This window comes from Thermobia domestica, chromosome 18 (assembly GCF_964235325.1).
Source record: "Thermobia domestica chromosome 18, izTheDome1.hap1.1, whole genome shotgun sequence".
In the NCBI taxonomy this organism is placed as follows: Eukaryota; Metazoa; Arthropoda; class Insecta; order Zygentoma; family Lepismatidae; genus Thermobia; species Thermobia domestica.
This window is the reverse complement of record NC_137471.1, coordinates 76,678,367-76,704,248: the sequence shown is the minus strand read 5'-3', so window position 1 is coordinate 76,704,248 and position 25,882 is coordinate 76,678,367. Positions and strand designations below refer to the sequence as shown.

General features: G+C 36.5%; 1 protein-coding gene across 1 annotated transcript in view; it reads left to right on the top strand.

Moving 5' to 3' along the window:
• LOC145675434 (barrier-to-autointegration factor-like protein) overlaps positions 1-25,882 on the top strand; it is a 127,801-nt gene that overhangs the window by 22,063 nt on the left and 79,856 nt on the right. Inside the window, exon 2 of the mRNA XM_081745852.1 lies at positions 15,286-15,410. Coding sequence (XP_081601978.1) covers positions 15,291-15,410 — 120 coding nt within the window. The 5' untranslated portion in view covers positions 15,286-15,290. The remainder of the gene's footprint in view (positions 1-15,285; positions 15,411-25,882) is intronic.

Below are 25,882 nucleotides of genomic sequence, written 5' to 3'. Positions count from 1 at the left end.
GGAAAACGGTTCCGGCCACCCCTAGTGTGTATTATTGGGGGTGTATATGGTACTTTATATCCCGGTAACTACTGGTAGGATCTGAACCGAATTTGGTGAGCAAATATCCCATGACCAATAAAATAAAATTGCTATGTTTCGTGCCCGGGCTGGGCCAGTGATAGGCTCTGCTCGATAACAGATGTTGTTTTCCATAGCTTTGGAAGAGTTTGAGTTCGGTTCTATTCACTCTAATAGTGCTGTGTATATGCAGTTTGCATTAGAGAAAGCAAAAATTTGTTCCAAATGTTATTTTTTTATTTGATTTAAAGATGTTTATATTATTTAAATATTATTTGGTTACAGAAATGGATCGTTAACCACTCTCACAGTTGTCCCACTCCTTCAACCTTGATAACGTGCTGATTTCTACGGTATAATAAGTTGTTTTATCGTGATTCAGGATATATTTTTTCATTGGGAAGAAAATTTCCTAGGCCTCGTATCTTGATATATTTCGCAGACATTGCCTACGAGAAGTGCAACGTCCCCATGCTATAGGCGTCGGTGGATCACCGATGGGCAACTAGAGATATCTAGCCAAAAATTGGCAGCCCCGCAGCAACAATCCTCAGTGGCCCCACTTCTGTTTTGAAAATTATGCCACCAGCAGCAGAGACACGACGAAACGCCAATGAACAACAAAATTACTCCCCCAAAATATGTTAAATCGCCTATATGCGTAATTTGTCACATTAACGAGAGTCTAAAAGCACTTTAAAAAAGTACCAAAAGAAACATACATGCCGCCGGGTGGGTGGGAACCACCAACCCTTGGATCACTGGGCGCGTGCCCTTCCTACTTGGCCACGGATGGGATGGGAAAAAGGTCACTTATAGAGGCATAATAAATAATTGAGGTATTTTTAATTTAGCTAATCAGAGTGCTCCTCTAACCGTGTATATTCGACGATAACCGTTTGAGATTAGATAAAATCCGTTCGCTATGTAATTTTATAACAAAAGGACGCGCGTCTATTTACTTTATTTCATGGTTCTCTCATACCTACTTTCAACATAGGCGGCGCCAGGATTTTGGTAATGTGGTGCAGGCTAGGATGGGACAACACATCCTAATATTGTTGTCAAAACGCTCTGCACTACTGAGCCTTAAGATCTCAAAAATAATCCCTAAGTTTTACTCAGAAAAAAAAGCTATAAAAACACGGTATGATACCAAGTAACTTATGAGAGGCTCAAGAAGTCACTCAAATATATATCCAAACATATGAAACATGAAATATACAAAATAGAAAGGATTATTGTAGGAAATTTGAAAATCGAAGTTAATGTGGGTGCAGCTGCACCCACTGCACCCACTGTGGCGCCGCATATGACTTTCAAATGATCGGATACAGTTGTCGTCTAAATTTATACAATTATACGCACTCATCTCAAGATTTTTCACTTCATGATGTAGAGGCAGGGTTTACTCTTGACCCCCGTAGCTCACTTTAGCAACAATTCGTCAGAAAAATAATATATAATAATAGCAGCATGCACATCACTGGCAATAGTTCGTGTTGGTCCCTTCGTGATTCTTCGCGACGAATTGAAGAAGCGCTTACCAAAATGAAGTTCTCGCTGCTACGCGGTGGTAACTTTAATACCCCGACTCTAGATATCTCTTTCGACTAATTGAAACCCTGCCGCCAGTGGCACACTAGCGGCAGTCCTTCGACGTGTCGCTTATAGCGACGATCGACATTTGGGACACTAGGTGTTGCCGATGTTTACGGCATGGGGATATACAGGAAATTGGTGTTACCCTAGGCTGTGTTCTCAGTGTTACATTATTTGATTTTGGCGTCAACAGTATTTTGTCGTATCTTTTGTCTGTTGTATCTGGTCTGTTGACGATATTGCTGTTTATTGGCGCTCCAGACACCGTCGCGGCGTTACTCAAAGAATTCAACTTGTGTTAAACTATCTTGTTTGATGGTCAACGAGATATGATTTATGTTCTTTGTAAAAAAAAAAAAAAAAAAAAAAAAAATTAAGCCTGCCTTAATGATTTGGTCTTGGTGGCATTCGTCTCTTACTCGTTGACAGAATATGATTATTTGATTTGACTATTGATCGCCACTTAACAAGGGCACTAGGTACACATTTTTTATCTTTTATATTGTTGTCTCTGATCTCTGAATTTAAGTACTATCTTAACACACCTAGGGTGCTTCTCGTGTTGTTCTGTAGTGATTATAGTGTACCCTAATTCACTCCCAGTTCGAATCAGGTGCGTCATTTAGCGGCACAGGGAGGGGCATTTGCCCCCCCCCCTGAGTTTGAGATTTATATAGATTTTATCAATAGAACAGTAGTAGGTCAGTGGAAAACGCGAAATTTTACTTATATCAAGGGGTCTTGCGCCCCCCCAAGCCAAATCTGAAATGACGTTACTGGTTAGAGTATGAATTTCTTATTCATCTGGTCGCTCCTCTCTGCTGAAACAACTTGACACTGTTCATTACCAAACATTTGGCTAGTTACTGGTGCATTCTGTACTAATCCTACTTTTAGTCTTATTGCAAAATCAAATGACGTGAGAGAATTCTCCTACATTATACAGTCAATGTACATTGTATTTCTGGCCACCACTTCAGCTTTCTGTTGCGTGGTGACCAGATTTACGTTTCATATAAAGCACTTCTTCGAGCTACACGCCCATGATACGTTCATGCTTATGACAGTCTCACTGTAAAAGAATCTGTGTGGCTTTCTCTTTATTTGCTTATTGTTATGACTTTCTACCATGTTATTGGATTTAACAAGGGTTGACATCACACACTAAACAACATATCAGTGCCCAGAAATTCCAGCAAGAGTTCTACGCATAGTTCAAACAGTGCCTAGAATTGAACGTATGTTATACAGACGGGTTCAGAAATGAAAACACGTTGCAATCTTCTTAATGATGAATATCTGTCTAAGAGTTCACACGGTGTTGTAGAAACCGTTACTGCTATATTCTTTCGTCGCTCGGGAACATCACTTAGGTCACAAACATCTTCCCTCGTCTGTGAGTCTAATTTCTCAGATAGCCAGGAAGGCCCATGCCACCATATTTCATTATCAAGAATCTCTGACGGTGTTAGTCCTCTCGATATATGATCTGATGGATTCTCCTCTGTTCTGATGTGTCTCCATTCATAGTTACAAGTCAATTGTTGAATTTTCGCCACACGATTTGCAACATATGTCTTCCATTGAGAACAAGGTCCTCTTAGCCATGCTAATACAATGGTGGAATCTGACCATAAAACAACCTTATCTATCTTGCAATGTAATGCTTGTATTACTTTTTGAGTTAGCTGTGCAAGTAACAAAGCTGCACAAAGTTCTAGGAGAGGAATAGTTGTCTTCTTCAAAGGTGCTACTTGAGATTTTGAACATAATAAGTTTGTTGTGAATTTTCCATTTCTTGTACTAGATGTTACATATATAGAAGCTCCATATCCATTCTGAGATCCGTCTCAAAATCCGTGATTTTCTACCTGCAATTGTGTTTCTTGAATAACCTCCCGCTGCACATATTGATTCCAACTCTTGAAGTTGCTGCTCAAAAGTTTCCCACTCTGAATGCAATGGGGCTGGAACTTCTTGACACCAATTCAATTTTAATTCCCACAAACGTTGCAGAAATATTTTTGCCTTAAGAATAACTGGTCCTATTAATCCTAAGGGATTAAATATGCTCGCTACTGTAGCAAGAATATTCCTTTTCGTGATTTATTGAGAATTGTTTCTTGGTTTGACAGAGAAAGAATATGTGCCTTTAATGGGAATCCACAACAATCCAACACTTCTTGTGATGCAATAATCATTTGGTTGAATGGTGAAATTTGATTCTTGAAGTTCACTGGGTATTCTTGAAAGCAGTGAAGTGTCGTTGCTACCCCATTTTCTCAAACAAAAACCACCTCCTTGCAGAAGAGTTGTGAGTTGATCTTGTAATTCATGTAGTTCCTTCTTCGTGTTTGCCCCTGTTTGAAGATCATCAATGTATAAATCCCTCATTACAACTTCTTCTGCCTTAGGAAAATTATTCTTCTCTTTTATGGCTAGTTGCTGAAGGCATTTAGTGGCTAGGAAAGGAGCTGCTGCAGTACCATACGTTACAGTTTTGAGTCGATGTATCTTTATTGCTTCTTGAGGGTTTTCTCTCCACAGTATTTTCTGGTAGTTTGCATCTGAATCGTGTACCCTAATGTTGCGATACATCTCTATATCAGCTGTCATGACGTATTGATGTTGCCTGAATCTTGCTGTTATGGAAAATAATTCTTCTTGAATTGTAGGTCCTACCCTCATCGTGTCATTTAGAAGTCATTGTATTAGTCTAGAAGTTGTTTTGCAAGATGCATCAAATACAACTCTGAGTTTGGTAGTAGTACTGGTCTCCTTCATTACGCAATGATGGGGAAGATAGTAGTTTGGCATCATTGTATCGCTCTCTGCTCTTGTTATTTCTTCCATATGGCCCAAATCTTCGTACTCTTTCATGAACGCTATATATGCCCTTTTTTCCAGCATCCTTCATCAGCCTTTTTTCCATTGAATAAAGTCTTCTCGTTGCAATATCCTTGGATTTACCAAGATTCCCCACATTTTCTTTAAAGGGAAGTCTGACGACGAATCTTCCAGTCTCGTCTCTTCGGTATGTTTCTTTGAAGTGTCTTTCACATTTTGCCTGCTATTGACTTAATGGAGGTTTCGTTGAACATTCTTCTATCGTCCAGAATTTCTTTAACGGCTCGTGTATTTTCTCTGTTGTGGAGAGGTGACACATATTTGTCGAAATGTGTGGTTGATTGTCTATTTTTCCAGCTACAATCCAGCCAAACAACGTTTTGTGCAAGGTTGGATACCCTACCTTGAATTTTATTTGCCCTTCACAAAGTAGATCAAAGAATACTTCCGGCCCCACTAACATGTCAATACGCTGTGGTATGTTGAAACTAGGATCTGCTAATTCAATGTTGCAAGGTATTTCCCACGATGACGTGTCTACATGAACCATAGGCAAGTCTTGTGATATTTGCGGCAATATAATGAAGTCTAATGTGGCTGAATAATTGTTATGTCTTGATTTAATTGTAACCTGAACGCTCTGACATGACCTTGTGTTAGCATTACCTATACCATTATGTGTACAACGCTATTACTCTTTGTTAGTCCCACTAATTGAACCATTCTATTTGCTAGGAAATTGGACTGAGAAGCATAATCGAGAAGTTTTCGACACATTTTAAAATTACCCTGTTTATCTTTAACATATAATACAGCTGTGGATAGCATAACGCTTGGTGAACTCCTAAGATTCTACGGTACGCTGTTTGTAGAATGACTAGTCTTACCTTCACGTTCCTGCTCGAGTGATGTTTCAGCGAGCGTGTTTCGACCTTGACCTATTTCCCTTTCATCTTGTGGTTCATTCGCTCTAGTGGGCGATGGACAACACGAGTAGTGCAGTATTGTGTTATGCCTTTTATTGCATATTTTACAATTACCAGATAAACATTCATTTGATTTATGCGCTCGTTTGAGACAATTTATACACAAAGAAAGACGTTTAACTTCTTTAATTCTATCTCCTATAGATTTTTTCCAGCAATGATGAGCATTGAAATAATTTGTGTGAGGCTTTCAGCTTAGACATGCATTGTTGTCGGAATATGTTAAGTGTGCTGTCGTTCAGTAAGAATTCTTTTTGCCTGCCTTAGTTGTTTGTTGATATTTGTTACTTGGAACTGTGAGTGTGTCTTTAGGTCTACGCTTATTGTCAACTGCGTCTAAAACTTGGCAACGCTATTGTAAAAATTGTGTCAGCTATGACATGCTCGGTAATTCATTCGTTTATTGCGTTTTCTCCCACTCCTTATGTGTTGTATTGTCTAGTTTGGTCGCAATCAAATAAATAAGTAATGCATCCCAGCTTTCTGTTGGTTGACCTAATGACTTTAAAGCCCTCAAATGTTTTACCGTGTTGTCTAAAAGAGATTTAAGCGAAACAGCTGACTCACGTTCCACCATTGGCATTTCAAATAAAGCTTTGACGTGTTTGTGAACAATATACCTTTTGTTTTCAAAACGTTCTTTGAGTAACGTCCATGCTACGTCGTAGTTTTCAGAAGAAATTTCTAAGGCTTGTATTACTTCAAGCGCTTCGCCACGTAGAGAAGAACGTAAATAATGAAACCTTTGTACCGGCTGCAATGTCCTATTTTTATGTATTAATACCTGAAGCGTATCATAGAACGACAACCACTCATCGTAGCTTCCAGAAAAGGTCGGAAAGTTTATCACCGGCAACCTAACTGATGGGTTAGAATTGCTTGCTTCATTGTTTTCATTTTTCTTTGCACTGGAGTTGCGTTCATTTATAGTCCTGGACCCATAGTATACCCCCGTAAAAAAATCGAGGTCCAGAGAATTTGATTTTTGATTTGTGTTCTGGGATCATTATTGAATTAATTTAGCTTGGGTAGACATTTCTAATCCGGGCCGATTAGGTTCTGAACGTCATTTTAACCCTTTCGATACGGTGCGCTTTTTGATGTTTTCGTTCACGAAGTTATGCAGGTGCTGCAGCTTCCCTAATTATCCTATTGAAACTTTCTGTGGTGCGTTGTGTTGGCCAAAGACAAGGTTTTCAGATGTTGGTATATTTGTTTCAATCTAGCTAATAAGAGGGAAATTATAGAGGGAAAAATGGGATTTTTTCGAAATTTTCACTTAAATCGGGGAATTGAAATTTCTCATGGCTGGAAACACTGCCACCAGATAGATGCAACTCATCTTAAAATAAACTTTGGTACAGCACTAATATCTCCAAGAAATATCATGTCGATATCTAACAAACTAAGCATGTAATTTAAAAAAAACATATCATTCTATCTTTTTAAAAATCGCCATTTTCTGGACGTCATTTTTAAGAATGGCGAATATATTTTAATGATGACTTAATATTTCGTGAATCATGAGATCTATATTCAACATTCTTGTGTCAAAACGTACATTATGAAGGTCAAATATCCTAATAAACATAGAAAATAACCTATCAGAGCAACCTTTTAGTCATTTTACAAAATAGCGAATATTATATAGGAAACTATAATAAAGGATAGGATATTATTATTTTGGTTTGTTTGAGTTATTCCATAGTGGTTAAAGGAGACGTGGACCTATTGATTATAGGCGAGTCCAAACCACTTGTTAGTTCAACTGTACCCCTGGGAATCGAACCCGGGACTATACACTCAAGGCATGCGTGCTAGCAACTAAATTAACTGTAGGTCTAACGGAAAGTTATGATGGAGGCTATAATAAATAACGAATAGACATGTATTGAAATAAACTAAATATAAATAGGTTTCAATCCTTTTATTGTGATCAGCAAAGAATGTCTAAGATCATGAATAGAAGTAATTAACACAAGTAGATAAAATACATAAGTTTGCCTATGGGTACACAAGTATACAAATTCAAATTATAAAGAATACCGGTACTCATTATAAGTAATGAATACATGTATATAAATTTGTTTGATTTACATTTGTATGAAATACGTGACAATTTTCTTATGCTATATTAATTCCATAATGATGCAAAATTGCAAATCAAAAATGAAATTTTGTGAAACACGATTTCTTTTTACAGGCGTATATCGTGGGCTCGATTTAATTATGTTCATTTGCAATTACGTGTTTTTACAGTCACTTGCATTACATTTCCAGCATGACGAACTTTTCAGAAGAGCGTATCGGCAGGAGCATCTTTTCGTAGCGCAGGTTTTGCAGTTACATGTTCACTGAGTAGAGGCTTTAAAAATTTAATAGGTTTAAGAACACCATCAACGTTTTCCCATCGAAACTCACAGAGGTCTTTTTTAACATACGAACGATTCAAAACATTTACACATCTTCTGAGTAAATAAAATGCTCTTTTATGTGTCCATGCACGGACGATGACGTTGGCGGAAGGTCACTTAGTGGGACTGATCTCTTGAACTCATTGTAGGAAAGTTCATCAAAAGTGCGAACATCACACTTTGTTTTCCACACTCGCATAAGATACTTATCGACGTCTTTGAAGTGACAGCCGTCGTCAATCTCAGCAAATTCTTTTAGAAACTTCACTGGTTCAGCGGCTAAAGCTCCCCGCTTAGTTCCTATTTTGCTCATAATGTCATCACCTGTAAGAATATGGGCCTTGATGAGAACATTGTAAATCTCTGAGTTGAGTCTATGGTACAAAATATGAAGAGGGATGAAGCGTCTCTTTTACACCTGTTCCATAACATATCTATAATTCTTCCAATCCTTGACTTATAAGAAGTGCAACAAAATGAAGTAACACAATAATTACATCTGTGTTATTCGATAGAACAATTATTCACTTCAAACCTTTTCGAACTGCCCACTCTACATGTGGAATGAACGAAGGTCAGCGTCCTCCAATTTGTATTTCAGTTCTTCTACAATATGGCCTGCACCGTTTGGATATATTTGTGCCGGCATCAATTCCTTATTAACAATCATTCCACTAGCAATAATTGGAAATTCTGAGTTTGCTGAAACATCAGTAATATTTCGCCGCATTAGCATCTCCAGATTAAGCTTGTTTGATGTAGATGACCATAATTTATCATGTTGCAAAGACAGAGGTGTAGGATTTGTTATACATGCAAGTTCGATTCATCCAGTTGTAGACATTCGCCTCATTTTCTCACACTCTTTGAGAGAAAGTTCAAGACAACTGTCAAATATGATATGCAGTTCTTGCAGAGTACATACTGATTTTGATATTTGTAGAACTCTCTGAATAACCTCTCCAAAATTTTTCATGGATGACAGCTTGACCGTTCGCAATTGGGACATATAATCCACAATAACAGCAGTGTTTAGTGCAGGGGCCTTTTTGAAATAAAAATCGCCAGATGAAGGATATTTTTCTAATTCTTTAAAGAGTGTGTGTTTTACTGGTTTTGTCGCAGCATCTCCTTCAAATAACGCATTTGTTGGAAGAAGGTCGTGAGACATAATGTTCTTGATAGATTCCCCACTTTCTTTTGCCAGATCTATCTCTATGTTGACTTGGGAAAGAATTTTATTTGAGATCACCAGTGGAGCTTTTCTGGTTGCTGGTTCTGTTACAGTGTTCCGATTAAAGCGTGGAAGGTTAGCTTTATTGATTACGTCAAAAAACGATTTTATTTTCAATACAAACGTCTCCTGCTTCAGCTGTGTATATAATTCTGACCCATGTGAAAAGATATCTAATAGACGTGCCTTTACATCGTTATTCACATGTTTTGTGACAAACTTATGCAGCCTCTCAGGCTCAATCATTTCAAACTTATTTCCTCATCGCTGCTTAAAATGAACAAGGCTCTCAACATTTCTATTGAAACGTTCTCCTCTTTTTCCCATTAGCTCATGGTGAGGAACAGTTTCACGGTGGTCTATTAATTTAGAATTAGTCACCTCTTTGAAAACGTTACAAATAGAAAGTACTTCGTGGTAAACTAGTTGCCATTGAGCAACATAGTCACTTTTAGGTGTTTGACCGACAATTCCCTTGAAACTTTTCTGATCTCTGAATGGTTTGTTCTAATTTCATATCAGGAGCTACAGCGTTGATTCGTCCTTCTTTGTCTTTGATCACAAAGTGTCCTTGAACAAATTTGTTGTGAAGGTACTTGTTTTCTACTTCTAGTTTTTTTATTCTTTCCAAATATCAGGACCCATATCTCACACAGTTTATACAATCGAATTCACGAAACACAGGAATGAGTGACTTTACTGTTTTCACGTGCAGCTCCCAGTCACCTTTTCTATCAGTATGTACTAGGTCCTTCACTAGACCGATTAAAATTACATTTCCTCAGTGCTTGCAAAGCTCTGACTTATCCTCGCACTCTTTGATAAACTCTTCAAACTTGGCTCTTAAGGTTTGTGATATTGAACGAAGTGTAGTAAATGTTACCTGGCTTTTCATTATGTCCTTCAAATGAAGTGCGTCCTGTGCCTTGAACGCTTTTTCCATAACATCTGCGAAATCTAATTTGTTATTCTTCTTCCAGAAGGCCATCCAACGCAATGTTTCTATAGCCTCAGAGATGGTGAGCATACCCTGTAACGATCAAACATAATGAGTTCCGCTCAATACAGATTGCACAGTTTTGGCTCCAAAGATTTTAGTCTCAATGAGTGCATCTTCTATGCCACATCCTGTTAGATAACTTCCTACACACCGCAGTGCAACTTTTGTCATGTGAAAAATGCCTATCATTGGATAAAGTTCACTAAATTCTTCTGGATTGCTCATACAGATCTCAGCGACAATACGGAAGACACCTTTGTCACAGAATATTGGGAGGATTGGTTGATCCTCAAGCTGAGCACGCCCTTTTTGGAAATTTTTTATAGCTGTTGCGTAGTTTGTGACAGGAGATGATATTACTGGTGAAAAGCCAACCTTTTTCATTAAGACGGTACTCTGGGAGATTAGAGCATGAATTCCAGCCCATGGAGGAACTGCCTTGTGCTGATCTTTCAGTCCACACTGAATAAGAGTAATAACAAATTCAGTTTCCTTGGTTTTACAGATTGCAGTATCGGGCACTACATGATGCATATCCTCAGCCACTTGGAAACTTTCTGGTAAATCGGGACGTGTTTTTGGCTTGTAGTAGTTTTGCACACACTGACAAGGCAGCTGTGTTATAAGTTTACAACTTCGTTTCGGTATATTTAATGCTGACACTGATTGTTACCCAGCATCTAACTCATTGGCACGGTCTTGAAAAAGCACCATTGCCGTAAAATGTGTGCCATATGTGCCGGACAAAGAAGAGCTGTCTTCAGAGTCAACATTATCAAAGGCTGCAATTGTAAATGCTTTGTTAGTAAAGTGACTGAGGAGTGGTCTTGGCCAGATATATGAAAGACATTCATAACCTACGTCTGACACAAGAACGTTGAATGTAGGTCTCATGATTCACGAAATATTAAGTCATCATTAAAATATATTCGCCATTCTTAAAAATGACGTCCAGAAAATGGCATTTTTTAAAAAGATATAATGATATATTTTTTAAATTACATGCTTAGTTTGTTAGATGTCGACATGATATTTCTTGGAGATATTAGTGCTGTACCAAAGTTTATTTTAAGATGAGTTGCATCTATCTAGTGGCAGTGTTTCCAGCCATGAGAAATTTTAATTCCCGAATTTAGGTGAAAATTTTGAAAACAATCCCATTTTTCCCTCTATAATTTCCCTCTTATTAGCTAATTTGAAACAAATATACCAGCATCTGAAAACCTTGTCTTTGGCCGACACAACGCACCATAGAAAGTTTCAATAGGATAATTATGGAAGCTGCAGCACCTGCATAACTTAGTGAACGAAAACATCAAAAAGCGCACCGTATCGAAAGGGTTAAAATGACGTTCAGAACCTAATCGGCCCGGATTAGAAATGTCTACCCAAGCTAAATTAATTCAATAATGATCCCAGAACACAAATCAAAAATCAAATTCTCTGGACCTCGATTTTTTTACGGGGGTATACTATGGGTCCTGGACTATTTATGAGCACCTCCGCCTTAGCTGCTAAATCAAAATAAGTACACTCGAATTGCTCTCTTCCTTGTGTTTCCTGATCAATTTCTGAAGAACCCTGTAACATTTCTTTTTCGGACTGTATTGCATCAAATTCATCATAGCACTGTTTTATTTTCTCGTAACATAACACTAATGCGTAATATTCTGATCTTCTGTAAAACTGTCTACAAAAGGTTTAAAACGAGTGAGTTTGGCCTTAATTTGACCTCTCTTGACCACTAATTCTTTCATTCTGTCCGTGATGATTCACTTAAATTAAATATACTTTTAACACTTGTGTTCTAAATGAGGCTTTGCTATTACAGGCTTATTTTGTATACGTAATAAAAGGATAATATTACATTCAAATATGCACTGACTACCTACCTTGTTAACTACACTGTAGAATCCTGAGCCGGCCCGGAGGACCATGTGGTCGCAGTAATCCTTTTGTAGGCGCTGGTTTCTTATAATTCTTCGACGTTGCTTTGAGAGACATTATATTTGCATTTCATAACACACAAGATTATATGAATTAAACAACTAGAAACAAATTTTACTAAATGAACATGAGTATATGTGGACTAATGCGATATTATAACGTATCACACGTACCTACTACTGATTTCTTGGTGTCCTGTTTTTACACACACTCTCTCACCTTCTCACTCTGCTGGGAGAAAAAATACTACTTTTTATGTTGCTGTCTAAACCTATACTTACAGTCGTTAGTTTTTATTGAGAAGAACGCTCATTTCTGAACAGCCACCAACCACGAACATCGCCTTGGGCTCTCTGCTATTTGAAAAGCACAGACCATTGGGGCGAGTTTCGACAATTCTTTGTGTAGGGTGGTGGATATTGGCAAGGAAGCCAAAAAGAGGAGTAGGTCAGTTTCAGGTTTGATGGAACACGTCACGGCGATTCGTGTTTCCAGATATTATGAGCAAATTCCTCATACCGGGAGTGTAGGAGTTTGTGAGTTGGTATGTATTATTTCTGAACAGTGTTCTTCATATCAGTTATTTGCATTATTATCCTCGACCAACTCTCAATCAAAGTTATTATTATGCATATAATTTATGATTACAGAACTATTATGTTTATAAGTGCTTGTTTTCACAAGTAGCAGTGCTACAATACACACGAGTTCAATAACTATACTCCCGAGAGAAAGAATACATAAACTGTATCATGTACCTTGGTGCTTCAAGGGAGATTTTCAATTAGTTATTCAATGTGTTAATGGTGACTAGCAAGGAAACCCACAAACTTTGACAACTAACTAATCATGCAGTTTCATCTCGAGAAGGGTGTCTCGTATCAAAACTGAGAAGCTGTCTTCGGAGGGGAAGATGAGTTCAGTTTCTTATCGTTCATGTAAAGTAGCAGAATTCATATTTCGGGCGCTTAAATATATGTTAATTAACCGTGCTATTTGGTGACGAAGTACATCATCCGAGACGAGACAGGCTGGACTATGTAACCATAAGTACGAGACAGCATCAGTGGCCTACATCCTAAGGAAGTAGTGGGTTGAGTAACTATTAACTTGTAAGTAGTTAGAGTGAAGGACGTTTCTTCTTCAACATCAACAAAACTCTCACACAACACGAAATATAGAGCGTTGATTTAAGTGTAAAAATTTCAAGAGAAGAGTGTTAGTGTAACGAGGACCTGGTATCATTATTCCAATATTACTCATTTATTAGTGCTCTAGCGACAATAAAAGGATTTGTTCACCATGATTTCAGATGTCTCAATTTTCCAGTAGGGTGAGTAACACCAACTGCAAATATTTACTTGTCTTTCCTTTTCAGGCTGGAGATGTGAGGTATCATACACGTAGAATTCCTGACACTTTCCCAGTTGGGGCTAGCGAAAGGAACGCCCTAAATGAACCGTAATCGTCTTCTAGTTATCAATGTAAAGGAGGGTTTGATTATTGCACCATTTTAAATTATTACGCTGAGGCTGTGATGTATTTTTTTTTTCTAAATTTGAATCCAACACCTCTATCTCCTTTACTATTAGCTTCCAGATATAAAAACTAGAGTTGTTGTTCTCAGAATAAGTAGAGAAATCCTGAGACCAGTATATCTTTCTATGCTGCAACATTGTGTTATAATGGTAGTGGCGGCTCCAGAGGGAAGTCAAGTGCAAGACTTCATAACCCTAGGAAGTCCAAGGTGAGAGCTTCTCGAACCCACTCGTTTGTATTTCTTGAAAAAAACCCATAGTAAGTCTTGATTAAAATATTGAGAATTTTATTTATTGTCCATTATTACTTCTTTGATAAATCCACATCATTAATGTGCATTATAATTTAGTTCATCGAACCCCCTCCTTGGACTTCCATGTAACATATTTTCTACAAGTATATATCCTGAAGTTAGATTTTTTCGTTTGTATTTAACAAGGATTGTGTTCTTATGTAGGGAAACAGCATATAAGCCACGAGTAAGTTCTGAATGCTTATTGTATATTCATTTCTTGTTAGATGGCGTTATGTGAGTTATAGTATGTTATACTGTGGGTTCAAGGAGCCCCCCTCCCTGCTTGGACCAACTTGTGACAAAAAAATTCTTGGACTTCCTAGGGGTAATAGGTATAGATAAACTATTTGTATATTAATTGGTGATTATCACCTCTAGGTGACCCAACTACCTTTATCATATCACCACACCACATGCACACCACACCATACAGGACACAATTTTTCGATTCATGGAAAATTGTTTCACTTGTTCCTGCATAGTGCTGAAAATTGTCTAAGCCATGAAAATTTTCAGATTCTTCAAACGATCTTTCACTTTTTAACATTTCTATACATGAATTCAATCAATTTTATGATTACTGAGGGATTGTTACTTGATCACTGATAATTGTTTACAACGGAAAATTTTCCGGAAAAATATACAAGAAAATTTTCCACCTCACATCAAGGCTAAACAACGATGTAGGAATAAGTGGAGTATGTTTTTATGAATCGGAAAATTTTCCGGAAAATTTTAATCACTGGCCAGGCCGTTCGCCCTGCCTATCTTCGCCCGTTGTAATTTTTTAGGAACTGGGAGAGACGACGGACATATTTTCTCGAGGTGGGGGCCGGCGTCCCCTCGCGTTCCCCTTCACTTTTACCTATGCCTATAACTATATAACCAGTGTCGAAAAATGCACAAATGTAGCCCTCCCCAAGGGGAGCTATATGAGCATTCAGACAAGGAGCCGTCCTTCCTGCAAGTTAGCATAATACATTCAAAGTATTCGTAACGGCTTCTCTGGTGTTCATGTTGTCTGTTACCTAGAGGTCGAATTCGTTATCATAAACTTAAACGTCATTTTGTAAGGGAAAACTACTTCTTACAAAATGGTCTTTGTCTTTCGTTTCGCAGGACCATTCCAGAAAGAGTAGCGAATAACAAAATGAAAGGACATTATCTAATTTTTAAGTGAGTTAATTTAATAGCATAAATTAATAGGAGTTAATTTATGAAAAGATGTTATGTATGTGTCGCTTAAGTTTATTTTCTTATGTTTATTATTATTATTTGTAATCTTAAAAAAATTAGTAGCTTTACTGTTTTTACTAGTAATTGCATATTACTAGTAATACAAGCATATTGCTTCCTTTTAGGAGAAATGAATTCGCCAAAATTTCGCAGATTTATTGGCGAAAGAATTGGTCAGAAGCCTGTAACAACCATACCAGGTATTGGTGAAGTCTACTCGAACCGTCTTGAGGACAATGGCATACGAAATGTAAGTTGTCTTCCTCAGTTTTCATTCAATCAGTAACTACATGCATAATATCGCCCACATGATGTTTTTTTCAAAGGCGGGAGACAAATCATCAACATACAAACATAATTGCAAATACATACACACCTTAATTGACGAGCATGAGTACAAAGTGCTTCATGTTAAACAACAATTAGATTGCTTGGATGCCAAGTGGCCTAACAAAAATTATTCATGAGATATAGAATTTCAGATTTCATTTGTGAAAGTTTCAACTTTGATGTTTGGCCACATGACATTCAAAAGGTCCAATTATACACATACGAGATGCTACCCAAAATATCCGAGAATGTCATTGTAAAAATCAGAAAAGTATATTTACGTCCTAGTGTTTGTCCGTCATTTTCCTGAAGTCCACAGGGTGAAGGTGTTTAAGACCCCTTGCGATACAAGTTGGATGTTTTCAATGGAGTCAATACATTGCCCTTTCAACGCTAGTTTCATCTTCGGGAACAAGTAGAAGTCGCACGGGAAGGGTGAGATACCGTTGCCATGTTGTTTTTGGCCAAAAATTCCTCACAACGAGCGAAGTGTGCACGCGCGAGTTATCATGGTGCAAGCAACCAATCTTTCGTTTGCCATAGCTCTGGCAGTTTGCGCCGAACACCTTCCCTCAGTCGTTTCAAAACCTCGCAGTAAACCTTCCCGTTGATATTCTGACCAGGTGGAAGAAAGTCCTTATGCACAATTCCTCGAATGGCGAAAAAATGATCAGCATCGACTTGATGTTGCTGCAAACTTGTCAAGCTTTTTTGGAGTTAGAGAAGATGGCGTCTCCATTGTGATGATTGCTGCTTCGTTTCTGGGTCATAACTATAGACCAAAGAGTAGATTGGGACATACATTTTGACAGGATATGTGGAGGAGATATCAGTGATTACTTCCCGTGAGATAATGTATTTCCGGTGATGGTATACAGTATTTTATAGCGAATATTTCCCCCTCTTTTTGATAACATTGTTTTCCGGATGTTGTTGATAAGTAGACAACTATAAATGTTAACCAGATGTAATGAAAGGGGGTGAGTTGAATGTTGTAGATAAGTAAACAAAGACAAATATGAACAGGATGTAGTGTAAGGGAGGTGAGTCTTATATAAATAATAATAATAATAATAAATATATATATACAAAGAATGTTAGGTTACAAAAGATAGGAGGCCCGGTGCCAGAAAACGTGGCATGGCTCGGGATGCGGGCGCGGGTGCGCGAACGGAAAATATCATTTAAAATTTTTGTTTAAATATCACAATTAAAATTTGAGTGTATAGTTTTGTTAACCATGGAGAAGCGTCAGTTGATTGAAGACGATGAGAATGATACTTTTGTAAAAAGAAAGCAAAGATAGAAGACCATCCAGATTCTCCGGATTTATCATTTAATGAAACGCTGTTAGACAGATATGAAAATAATGTTGAAGTTTATCCTTACTTATCATCACATAGTGAAGAAACTGATGATTTACCCGATGACGAAGTGTACGAGCTTTCAGAGGATCAGTTGGATTCTGAGGCGGAATCACACGAAGCCATGGTATCAAATGTGAATGCTTCGGAACCATCAACTACTCCAACGGAATTAGCTTGGAACTATGAATGTTGTGATAACTTTGTGGATGTAAAGTGTATTAGGGATTGTATTGTGATGTGCACTCCCAATGGTTATGTGATATGTAATGCACGTTGTTGGAATGATACATTTAAGAGGGCTCATGAATGTTTTATTGTGACGTATATTTTAGATATACTTGCATGGTCTGTGTTGGTAAGTCCTCGTGTACAGGACGAAATGTTTTATATTTGCGGATTAACTCATCCTATTGGTCCATTAACAAAAGACTATTATAATATTACATACGGTGAACTAACGATTGATATGAATGCAAGAGAAGATCTCGTACGCGTATTACTTGAAAAAGACAAATTTAATTCTCAGAATGAATGTGACTGAACTGTGTTAACAAAATGCCGTGCGAAAATATTACATGTATATTCTGTAGTGAAGATCAAATTAGTGAACTGTGTGTCTTGAAAAGTATAAATGTATACTTACTCTTTAATTCAATTGTAGTGAACCCTGAGAACGTTGGTGATTTTGCAGTGCAGTATTTATAAAAAAAAAACTCTTATTGATTTGTTTGAAGTGTTTAAAGAAAGACATAGCGAAATCTCAACTATAAACTTTATACGGAAAACGCGTGAATGTTTAAAGAACACTGAATTTGTTGGACAAATTATTCAATTTTTCTTGCAACGTAAACATGAAATTTCATAATGTGATAATGAATACATTATTGGCATACAAGGTTTTAAGATTTCAAATCATGAATTTATTGTTTGTGAATTTTGTTTAACTGTATGCGATGATACGGTAAATTTGCATTGCTTAATAAAATCACCAGTAGAATATAATTTACTACCGTTAGGTTGACAAAAACAAATTGATTGGTAAACATTAAACTTATACGTACTAAGTTGGAATGATAAATGCGGTTATACTGTATCACACATACGTAACGTTCTATATCAACTTTGTAAAGAAGATGTAACATTTTACTGCAAAGGTGCAGAAAAATCAGTTTGGATTAAAAAGATTTTTGCATTAGATAATGTTGTTAATTTAGAAAGTAAACAATGTCCATCATTAAACACATTGCATACGAACGTATTTAATGATTTATGTTCGTTTGATGAATAAAACTCGAGAAAAAATCAGTACGTGCATTTCGTAATGCACAACAATTATGTTTCTGGTGGAAACCTGTAAGATCAGTAATATTAATTAATGTATTTGCAACATTGTAGTTTTCATTGTTGTAAACAAAAAACAAGATTTAAAATTGTAAATAAAAACTTTATTAATCTAATCTACTTGTTTTTTCTTTTTTTAAATTTGGTTACATGATTAAATACAATTTTATCATTTTGTTTAAGATTATTTTATTGAATAAATTTAAAACTGCTTCAAAACTTTTCTTGTCTACAATATGATGAAGAAAGTATAAAAGAAAATATCCACACAAAATGGAATTTCCACCTTGATATGCGGAACTGTTTGTAAAATATATTTTAAATTTTATTTAAAAGGATTTTATTTCTTTTGAAATTGGTAATGCTAGGCTATGAAAGTAATATCTTCTTTGATTTTCATCAATGAATACACACACCCAATTTGAGCCCGTAGAAGTAGAACTGTCCAAGTTTATTATAAGTCCACCAGGTGGTTGGACACTTTTAGGTATTCTCTCAATTGCATAAATACCATGCACATTTGCACCACTGAGTTTATCACGAAGTAGCACTTTTATTATATCATCGATGTACATCACTTTTCTTTTTTTGAAACACATCACATTTTATACCCACGTGCGTATATCAAACATAATATTGAATTCAAATAACATGTTGAAAATATTATTGACATATTTTTATAAATTTATCAATAATTATCAATGGTGCTAACGCCAGGAAAATACTTTTGAGACACTCCATGGTATGACACCTTGCAACTCTTAACAATCACAGTATATTACAATATGGAATGTCTAACGCACACTTTGTACTAGTAGGACACATCTAATTTGAATGATTAGAAGTTTACACTTATACTTCTTTTAGTAAAATAATGATTTTAAAAAGTATTATCGGTGTATACATTTCTATCTTTATCAATTTGAATTAGGGAATCAAACTATGCATATACAATACAAGTTTTGGTTCAGTTAAATTTTCAGAGAAGGAAACTAGTATTTATAGGTGCATAACGTACAAGGTCCCAAGTACAATCATCTAATGTTGCTGTAGGTGATAGGATAAATTAATAAAGAGTATAGCCGTGTGGATATTCTTCAGGAGTAATAGTACGTATGTTCATCATCTTTATTATATTTTACCATTACCTGAAACAGAATGGTAAATTAGAAGGTACAAATCTTTTTAAAATCGGGGTGAGGGGATTGGGAGGAAAAGATTTTGATCCGACCTGTAGTTGCAGTTTGCTAACGTTAAAGTGTTGAAAATGAAATGGATTTAGTTCAGATTTCCCATTAAATGCCGAATTAGAAACGAAACCGATAACAAGACGTTTAGGTACGTTACCCAAGAAAATATTATCAAGATTGTATAAATTAACATTTGCAGGAATAGTATAAGATCTTGTTTCAACTCTTGTGAGAGAATATTTCGTTGTTTCATGGAGCATGTTAATATTGATTTCCATTGCCAAATGGGGTGCAACATCTATACGTCGTATATGTAAAGTTACATCTTCAAGTTTTACTTTATAAGAAGTATTTGCAGGAGACATTAAACAAAAAGCATCTTTAGTACGATGTAATTTTATACGAAGACCTACTTCATTTACAATTGCTCCTGGCAATCCAGAATACAGGCGACAATACATTTCAAACGATTTACTATTTTTAATGTAATTAGCACGTTCTTGAATACAGGCGACAATACATTTCAAACGATTTACTATTTTAATGTAATTAGCACGTTGTTGAAAACCTGCATTATCTGCAGTTAATGTATCGAATTGTTTCGCGGTATCTTTGTAACACACACCTAATTTCAAATGTGTATCAGTAGCATCACGGGAATAATTTAATAATGTTTCAAGATTTGCACGATAAGGATAAAATCCTGATGAAGTAATTAATTTATCATTTAATGAAATGTCAATTTGACTAAATAATGAATATAAGAAATTATTTATTGGCGCTACTACATCAATTTCAACTAAAGGCGTATCATCGGGTTTTGTAATTTCACAATGAACATAAAGATATGCAGTATGAATAAATTCACCTGTTTCACCCGGAATAAAAAAAATCAGTAGGACCATGTGGTGGGCTAAAGTGAACAACCAGACATAGCCAGATTTCGAAATTAAAATACTTAAATATTTGCACCACAATGGTGGAGTGCCCTGAATGGACAGTCCCAAGAAGTATTTAAATTAAGTAATTAACAGAAGTTATGTAAATGAATTATATTAATTAATTGGATTACTTAAATATTAAAGATATAAATGAAATATTCGGTAGAGCTTTTTTTTAAAAAAAATTAAGTGATTTGAAATATACAAAATACTCTTTAACTCAGGTAATCAGTGCTTTACTTCAGTACAGATGCTCCATTGAAATGGTCAGATAACAACCATACACCCTTCTCTGTTTATGTTCTTGCCATGCTGTAAAAGAAAAACATATGCGATATTTTCCACATACCTTATTTGATGTCTGGAATCCGTACAAGAAAGACTTCCGTGTAATTTTGTTGAATATTTAATGGTGATAAAGTAAACACTCCACTCCTCCACAGAAATCATACAGATTTTAAACACTGATATTCACACACACACATAAAAAAAATTATTTTATATTCACGTGAATATTAAATCGAAGTGACCGGTCGATAAAAAAAATAATTATTATTTTTTTATGAAAATTTGGCCATTATACATTTCTGTTCATAGTTTGTGCACGTATTGTTTTGACGTGTTCTTCATTGTTTTCTTTCTTCAGTCCTTTCTCTTCTCACTGAAGTTCGCTCGGCATCCTGGACCCTCCTAGATGATATCAATTGCTGCTACTGGGCGCTGCTCTGGTTGTTTCTCCGCTGCACCGGTGTCTCTCTCTTAGTATCTCTGGATCCATTTGAAGACATCTGGTTTATGCAGTGTTACTGGATAATTTTCATCTGGATTGCCTCAAAAGTCTCTGGAAATGTGCTGATTCTACGGTCCAGTTTCAAAGTTCTACACTGGCCACATATGACGCACTTAAAATTTTACTTTTAGGATTTTATACATATATCACACGGCAAACTACATACGAGAGTTATACGCTAGTAGTCATTGTCCTAGCTGCAGATTTAAGACTCAGTCTCTGCTTTAAAAAAAATATTCAAACTCTCCTCTTTTTAACATCTCGTCTCGCAACATGTGTTGCCCGTAAAGCATACACCGAGATTACGTTAAGTTCTGAGACAGTCAGATCGAGACGAAAGAAAAAAAAACAATCTCGAGTAACACCGCGATTCTACTATTTAAATGTGCCTATCTCACCAAACAGACCATTGTCACGATGAATCTTGCACTAACTATTACAGAGGAAGACCTCTGTATATCGCGTCTTAACACCAACTAACTCGCTCCTTCCCTGTCAAACAGTTTTCTTTCAGAGGAAACAACACGATTTTCAAAGGCTCGCTCCTGACCTACCCAAAATTCAATGTATAGTCCCTTTTCGCGGACCCTAATGGTTTTGTCGCCAAAATGTCTGGGTAGTACACTTTCATGTAATCTTTCATTTATTCTTAGATTATTATTGCTTGTCATCTATATTGAGTTTGACCACCGAATAGAGGAAATACTAAGCTTTAAAACGGTGTATCATACACTTTGTTATTCAAATGTTAAATACTTGTTTTCGTATTGTTTTCCCCGGCGTCACTGTACATTTTCTTTGTAAACAATCTTCCTTGCCGAACCAGTCCATGTGCTTTTGTTTACCTCGCCAGAGTACTCTAGCGGTGATCTCTCGCAACCTCCACACACACATTTGTTCATGGTTTTTCACCTTTTTTTCACAATAATTATCATGAATCAACAATATATTCTATATTACATTGTACCTAATATTCCTCTGATTATATTTACATAGGATTCCAGCAGTGACATTCAATTTAGAATTAATGATCAATAAATATACACATATTGGCTGCTATGACATTCACGGTACTGCGTATCGCTGTCGTCTCAATTACAGCAATGTCAACACCAAGCACAGTAAAGTAATAAGCTTTTGTTTTAAAGTTAAGGTAACAACGAAAACATCTTTTCTGACCAAAATTACATCTTATTTTACATTTCTACAATTCTAAATATGTAATAATGCTAGGATATGACTGCATTCATAATTTTCAATGGGGGGAAAACCCACTCGCAGGAAGAGCAGAAGCTCTTCCTTGTCGAAACCGCGCTTTGTAGAAAAAAAATATAGGATAGTTTTCTGGCGGGATCCAACCCAAGCTTTCGAAGTTTCTAGTGTGAAAAATGGTCACTTGAAGAAAATCTAACGCCTTATTGTTCCCAAGAATTCTAACCCACTTGCTAAAATATCTGAGCAGAAATATACAAAGGTAATGGGATAGGATCTATGTCGCCAGGCCACTATCTGCAGCAACGTTAGCAACTCTGCTCACTTCTACCTAACTAAGTTAGAAGTATGATTTAAATATATGACCTAGATAAAATTTCTCTCATATCACAATTCTTCTTTAACTTTAGATAGCAATCCTGGGTGCACGTACACAGCTTTTAACTGCTACGGAACATTTTCTGTTTTTTTTTAAACTCAGTGGTGCTTTTCCAAGTTAAGTTTTCTTTCCTACATATATTTTTATATTCCAAATGACAATGTTTAATTCACCTATTTTATATACTAATTAACCTAACTAACTGATATATTCTTAATTAACCTATAGATATGCAAATTATTCTAATATTATGCAAAAATTTCTGGTGAAATTAACATAAAAATTTTAAATAGAAAATAGCTATATGTGTGCCTCTTATAACATCCCCCTTTGAAATTTTTAATGTATTCCTAAGTACATTTAAAATTTCAACACCTCTACATATTAAATAACCTGATATTTCTACATACATATACAAGTAATTATTGCTACAAACAAATCTAACCTCTAAATAGTTAAATGTATACTAACAGAGCTATCTGAGTCTGAACGTGAATACATTTTTCTTCTTTTCTTTTTTTTTCTCGAGAGTACCTCAAGTTCGTATTGTTAACCGCACTACCTGTCTCAGACTTCCTGCGGTGTCCTTGCCTTGTATCGTTTGATCAGGTAGGCGTTTCTCCTACATTTCTCTTCTTTTGTCACAGGGTCACCCAAAACATAAACATTGTGTTCTGTCTTCTTCAGGATAGAAAAAGGCCCGGAATATAAGAGCAACATTTTCCTTGTAATTCCTGAAAATGCATCAGATTTTGGGAATACCCTAATTAAAACAAGTTCTCCTACCTCGTATTGCACTGTTGCATGCCGTTTATTAAATTCCCTCTTTCTTTTTTCTGCACTTTTCTTTAGATTTCGGGATGCTATCTCTACATAATACTCTATGTCCTTTCTATCTTCTATCTCTGGAATTTCAAATAATCGTGCGATGTCTTTCGACATTGTTTGTCCAAAATGTACCTCATATGGACTAAGGTTTGTTGACAAGTGTTTGGCCGAATTCAAACACTTCTCCACCTTCGTTAAAAATTTTGGCCATTGAGTCTGTCTGTCGTGACAGTACTTTCTCAGCATTCGCACTGTGGATTTGACACTCACTTCTGCCATATTTCCCTGGGGATAATAAGGCGTACTAGTAATGTGTTTTAGCCCTAATTCTCTCATCTCGTTTATCCATCTCTGAGATTTAAATTGAGTCCCATTATCAGTTAACACATAATCCACATTTGGACATAGTTTTAGGAACTCTCTAAGCTTTCTAATGGCCGAACATGACGTAGCTGTCTTGCATGCATATAGGCCGATCAATTTCGAAAAAGCATCCATGCAGACTAATACATATTTTACATTACCAACCTCTCTTGGAAGTGGCCCTAACCAATCTAAACATATCAATTGATTTGGTCTGTCTACTAGCACTGGATTCAGTGGTCCAGGTTGGTAACACTGAGGCGGTGATGCCTTTTGACATATGTCACATGATGTTGTATATTTTCTGATGATGTTCCTCATCTTAGGCCAAACGAAATATTCAGAAAGAAGAGGAAAAAGCTTACTTGCAGATAAGTGACCTCTCTCGTCATGGTAGTACTGCAGCAAAGGTTCAACCAGCACTTCGGGAATACAAATGCGCAGACCGTTACAATCGCGTTTACACAATCTTCCGTTACTTATTTCGTAAGTGTGCTTATCACTTCTTATCTTCTTACTAACGTCACCGGTTTCTATACACTTCTTTATCTTTCCACAGAATGCATCAGATGATTGCATTTCAGGAAGGATTGTGATCAACTTGCGCAATTCCCCGGGAATCCCTGTCAAAATTGTCATCAATGACTCTTTTATCTCTAGTTTTCTATTAACGTCGAACTCTTTTCCTGTGTTAGGGGGGTATCTCGAAAAATGATCACTTAAATTCTGTTTTGAAGGCACATACTCGAATTCGAAGTCTAGCATGCTTAATGCTAACACGAACCTTGCTATACGTTGATTAGTTATTCTACACAACAAAATAAATTTTATCGATAAGTGGTCAGATCTAATCTTGAACCTGTTCCCTATCAAATAGTGCTTGAATTTGTTTACACCATCTATTATCGCAACAAATTCCTTCTCAGTTATCACATAGTTGCGTTGAGCAGCGTTAAAAATTCGCGATGTCATTTCGATAATTCTAATGTTGCCATAATCATCTATTTGATATAAGTGCGCAGAACAGCTGACGTCTGAAGCATCGCATTCAAGAATAAATTGTTTGTCCGGAAGGGGCTTCTTTAACACAACATCTTCCTGAAAGATTTCCCTTATTCTTCTAAATGCCTCCTCATGAATTTCAGTCCATTGAAATTTTGCTCCTTTTTTTCAAAAGTTGAAATAAAGGAAAAAGGACTTCTGCATACTTTGTACTAAATATGCGATAAAACTGACAGTACCCAATGAAACTACGCAATTCTTTCACATTTCTGGGCCTCCTAAATGTCATTATCTTCTCAAGTTTCTCAGGGCACTTTCCTATCCCATCTGGGGACAAGTTATATCCCAAGACGCTAATTTCTCGTCTCGCAAATTCACATTTCTTCAGACGTAAAGTCATGCCTGCTGCTTTAATTTTGCCTAACGCAATGTCTATATGACGTATATGTTCGTCAAAAGACGAACTTCCAAGGATGACGTCATCAACATAATTACCGCAAAACTCTCTGCACTCTGAGAGGATTGAATCAATCGCTCTCACACATGATGAAAGAGATTGCTTGGTGCCGAAAGGTAACTTTTGGAATACGTAAGAAATTCCATTATGTAAAAATCCTAAGTATTTTTGACTGTCAGATTTTACTCGGATTTGCAGAAACGACTCTACACAGTCAATTGAAGTTTTCCAACGCTTATCACATAGGTCTCTTAGTGTACTAAGTGCTAGGACTGGCTGATCCCTTTGACTAACAGTGACCTCTGCCAAACGTCTCGCATCCAAACAAATACGAACAGTTCCGTCCTTTTTTGGAACTACAACAAGCGGGCTGGTGTAGCAAGTCTCAGATTTTCTCACTATTTTCCATGCTTCCCACCGATTAATGATATTAGTCACCTGATTCCTAAACTTCAATGCATATGGATACATTTTAGCTTTGAATTTCCCTTCTTCACGCAATTCTATACTGTGTTCATATCC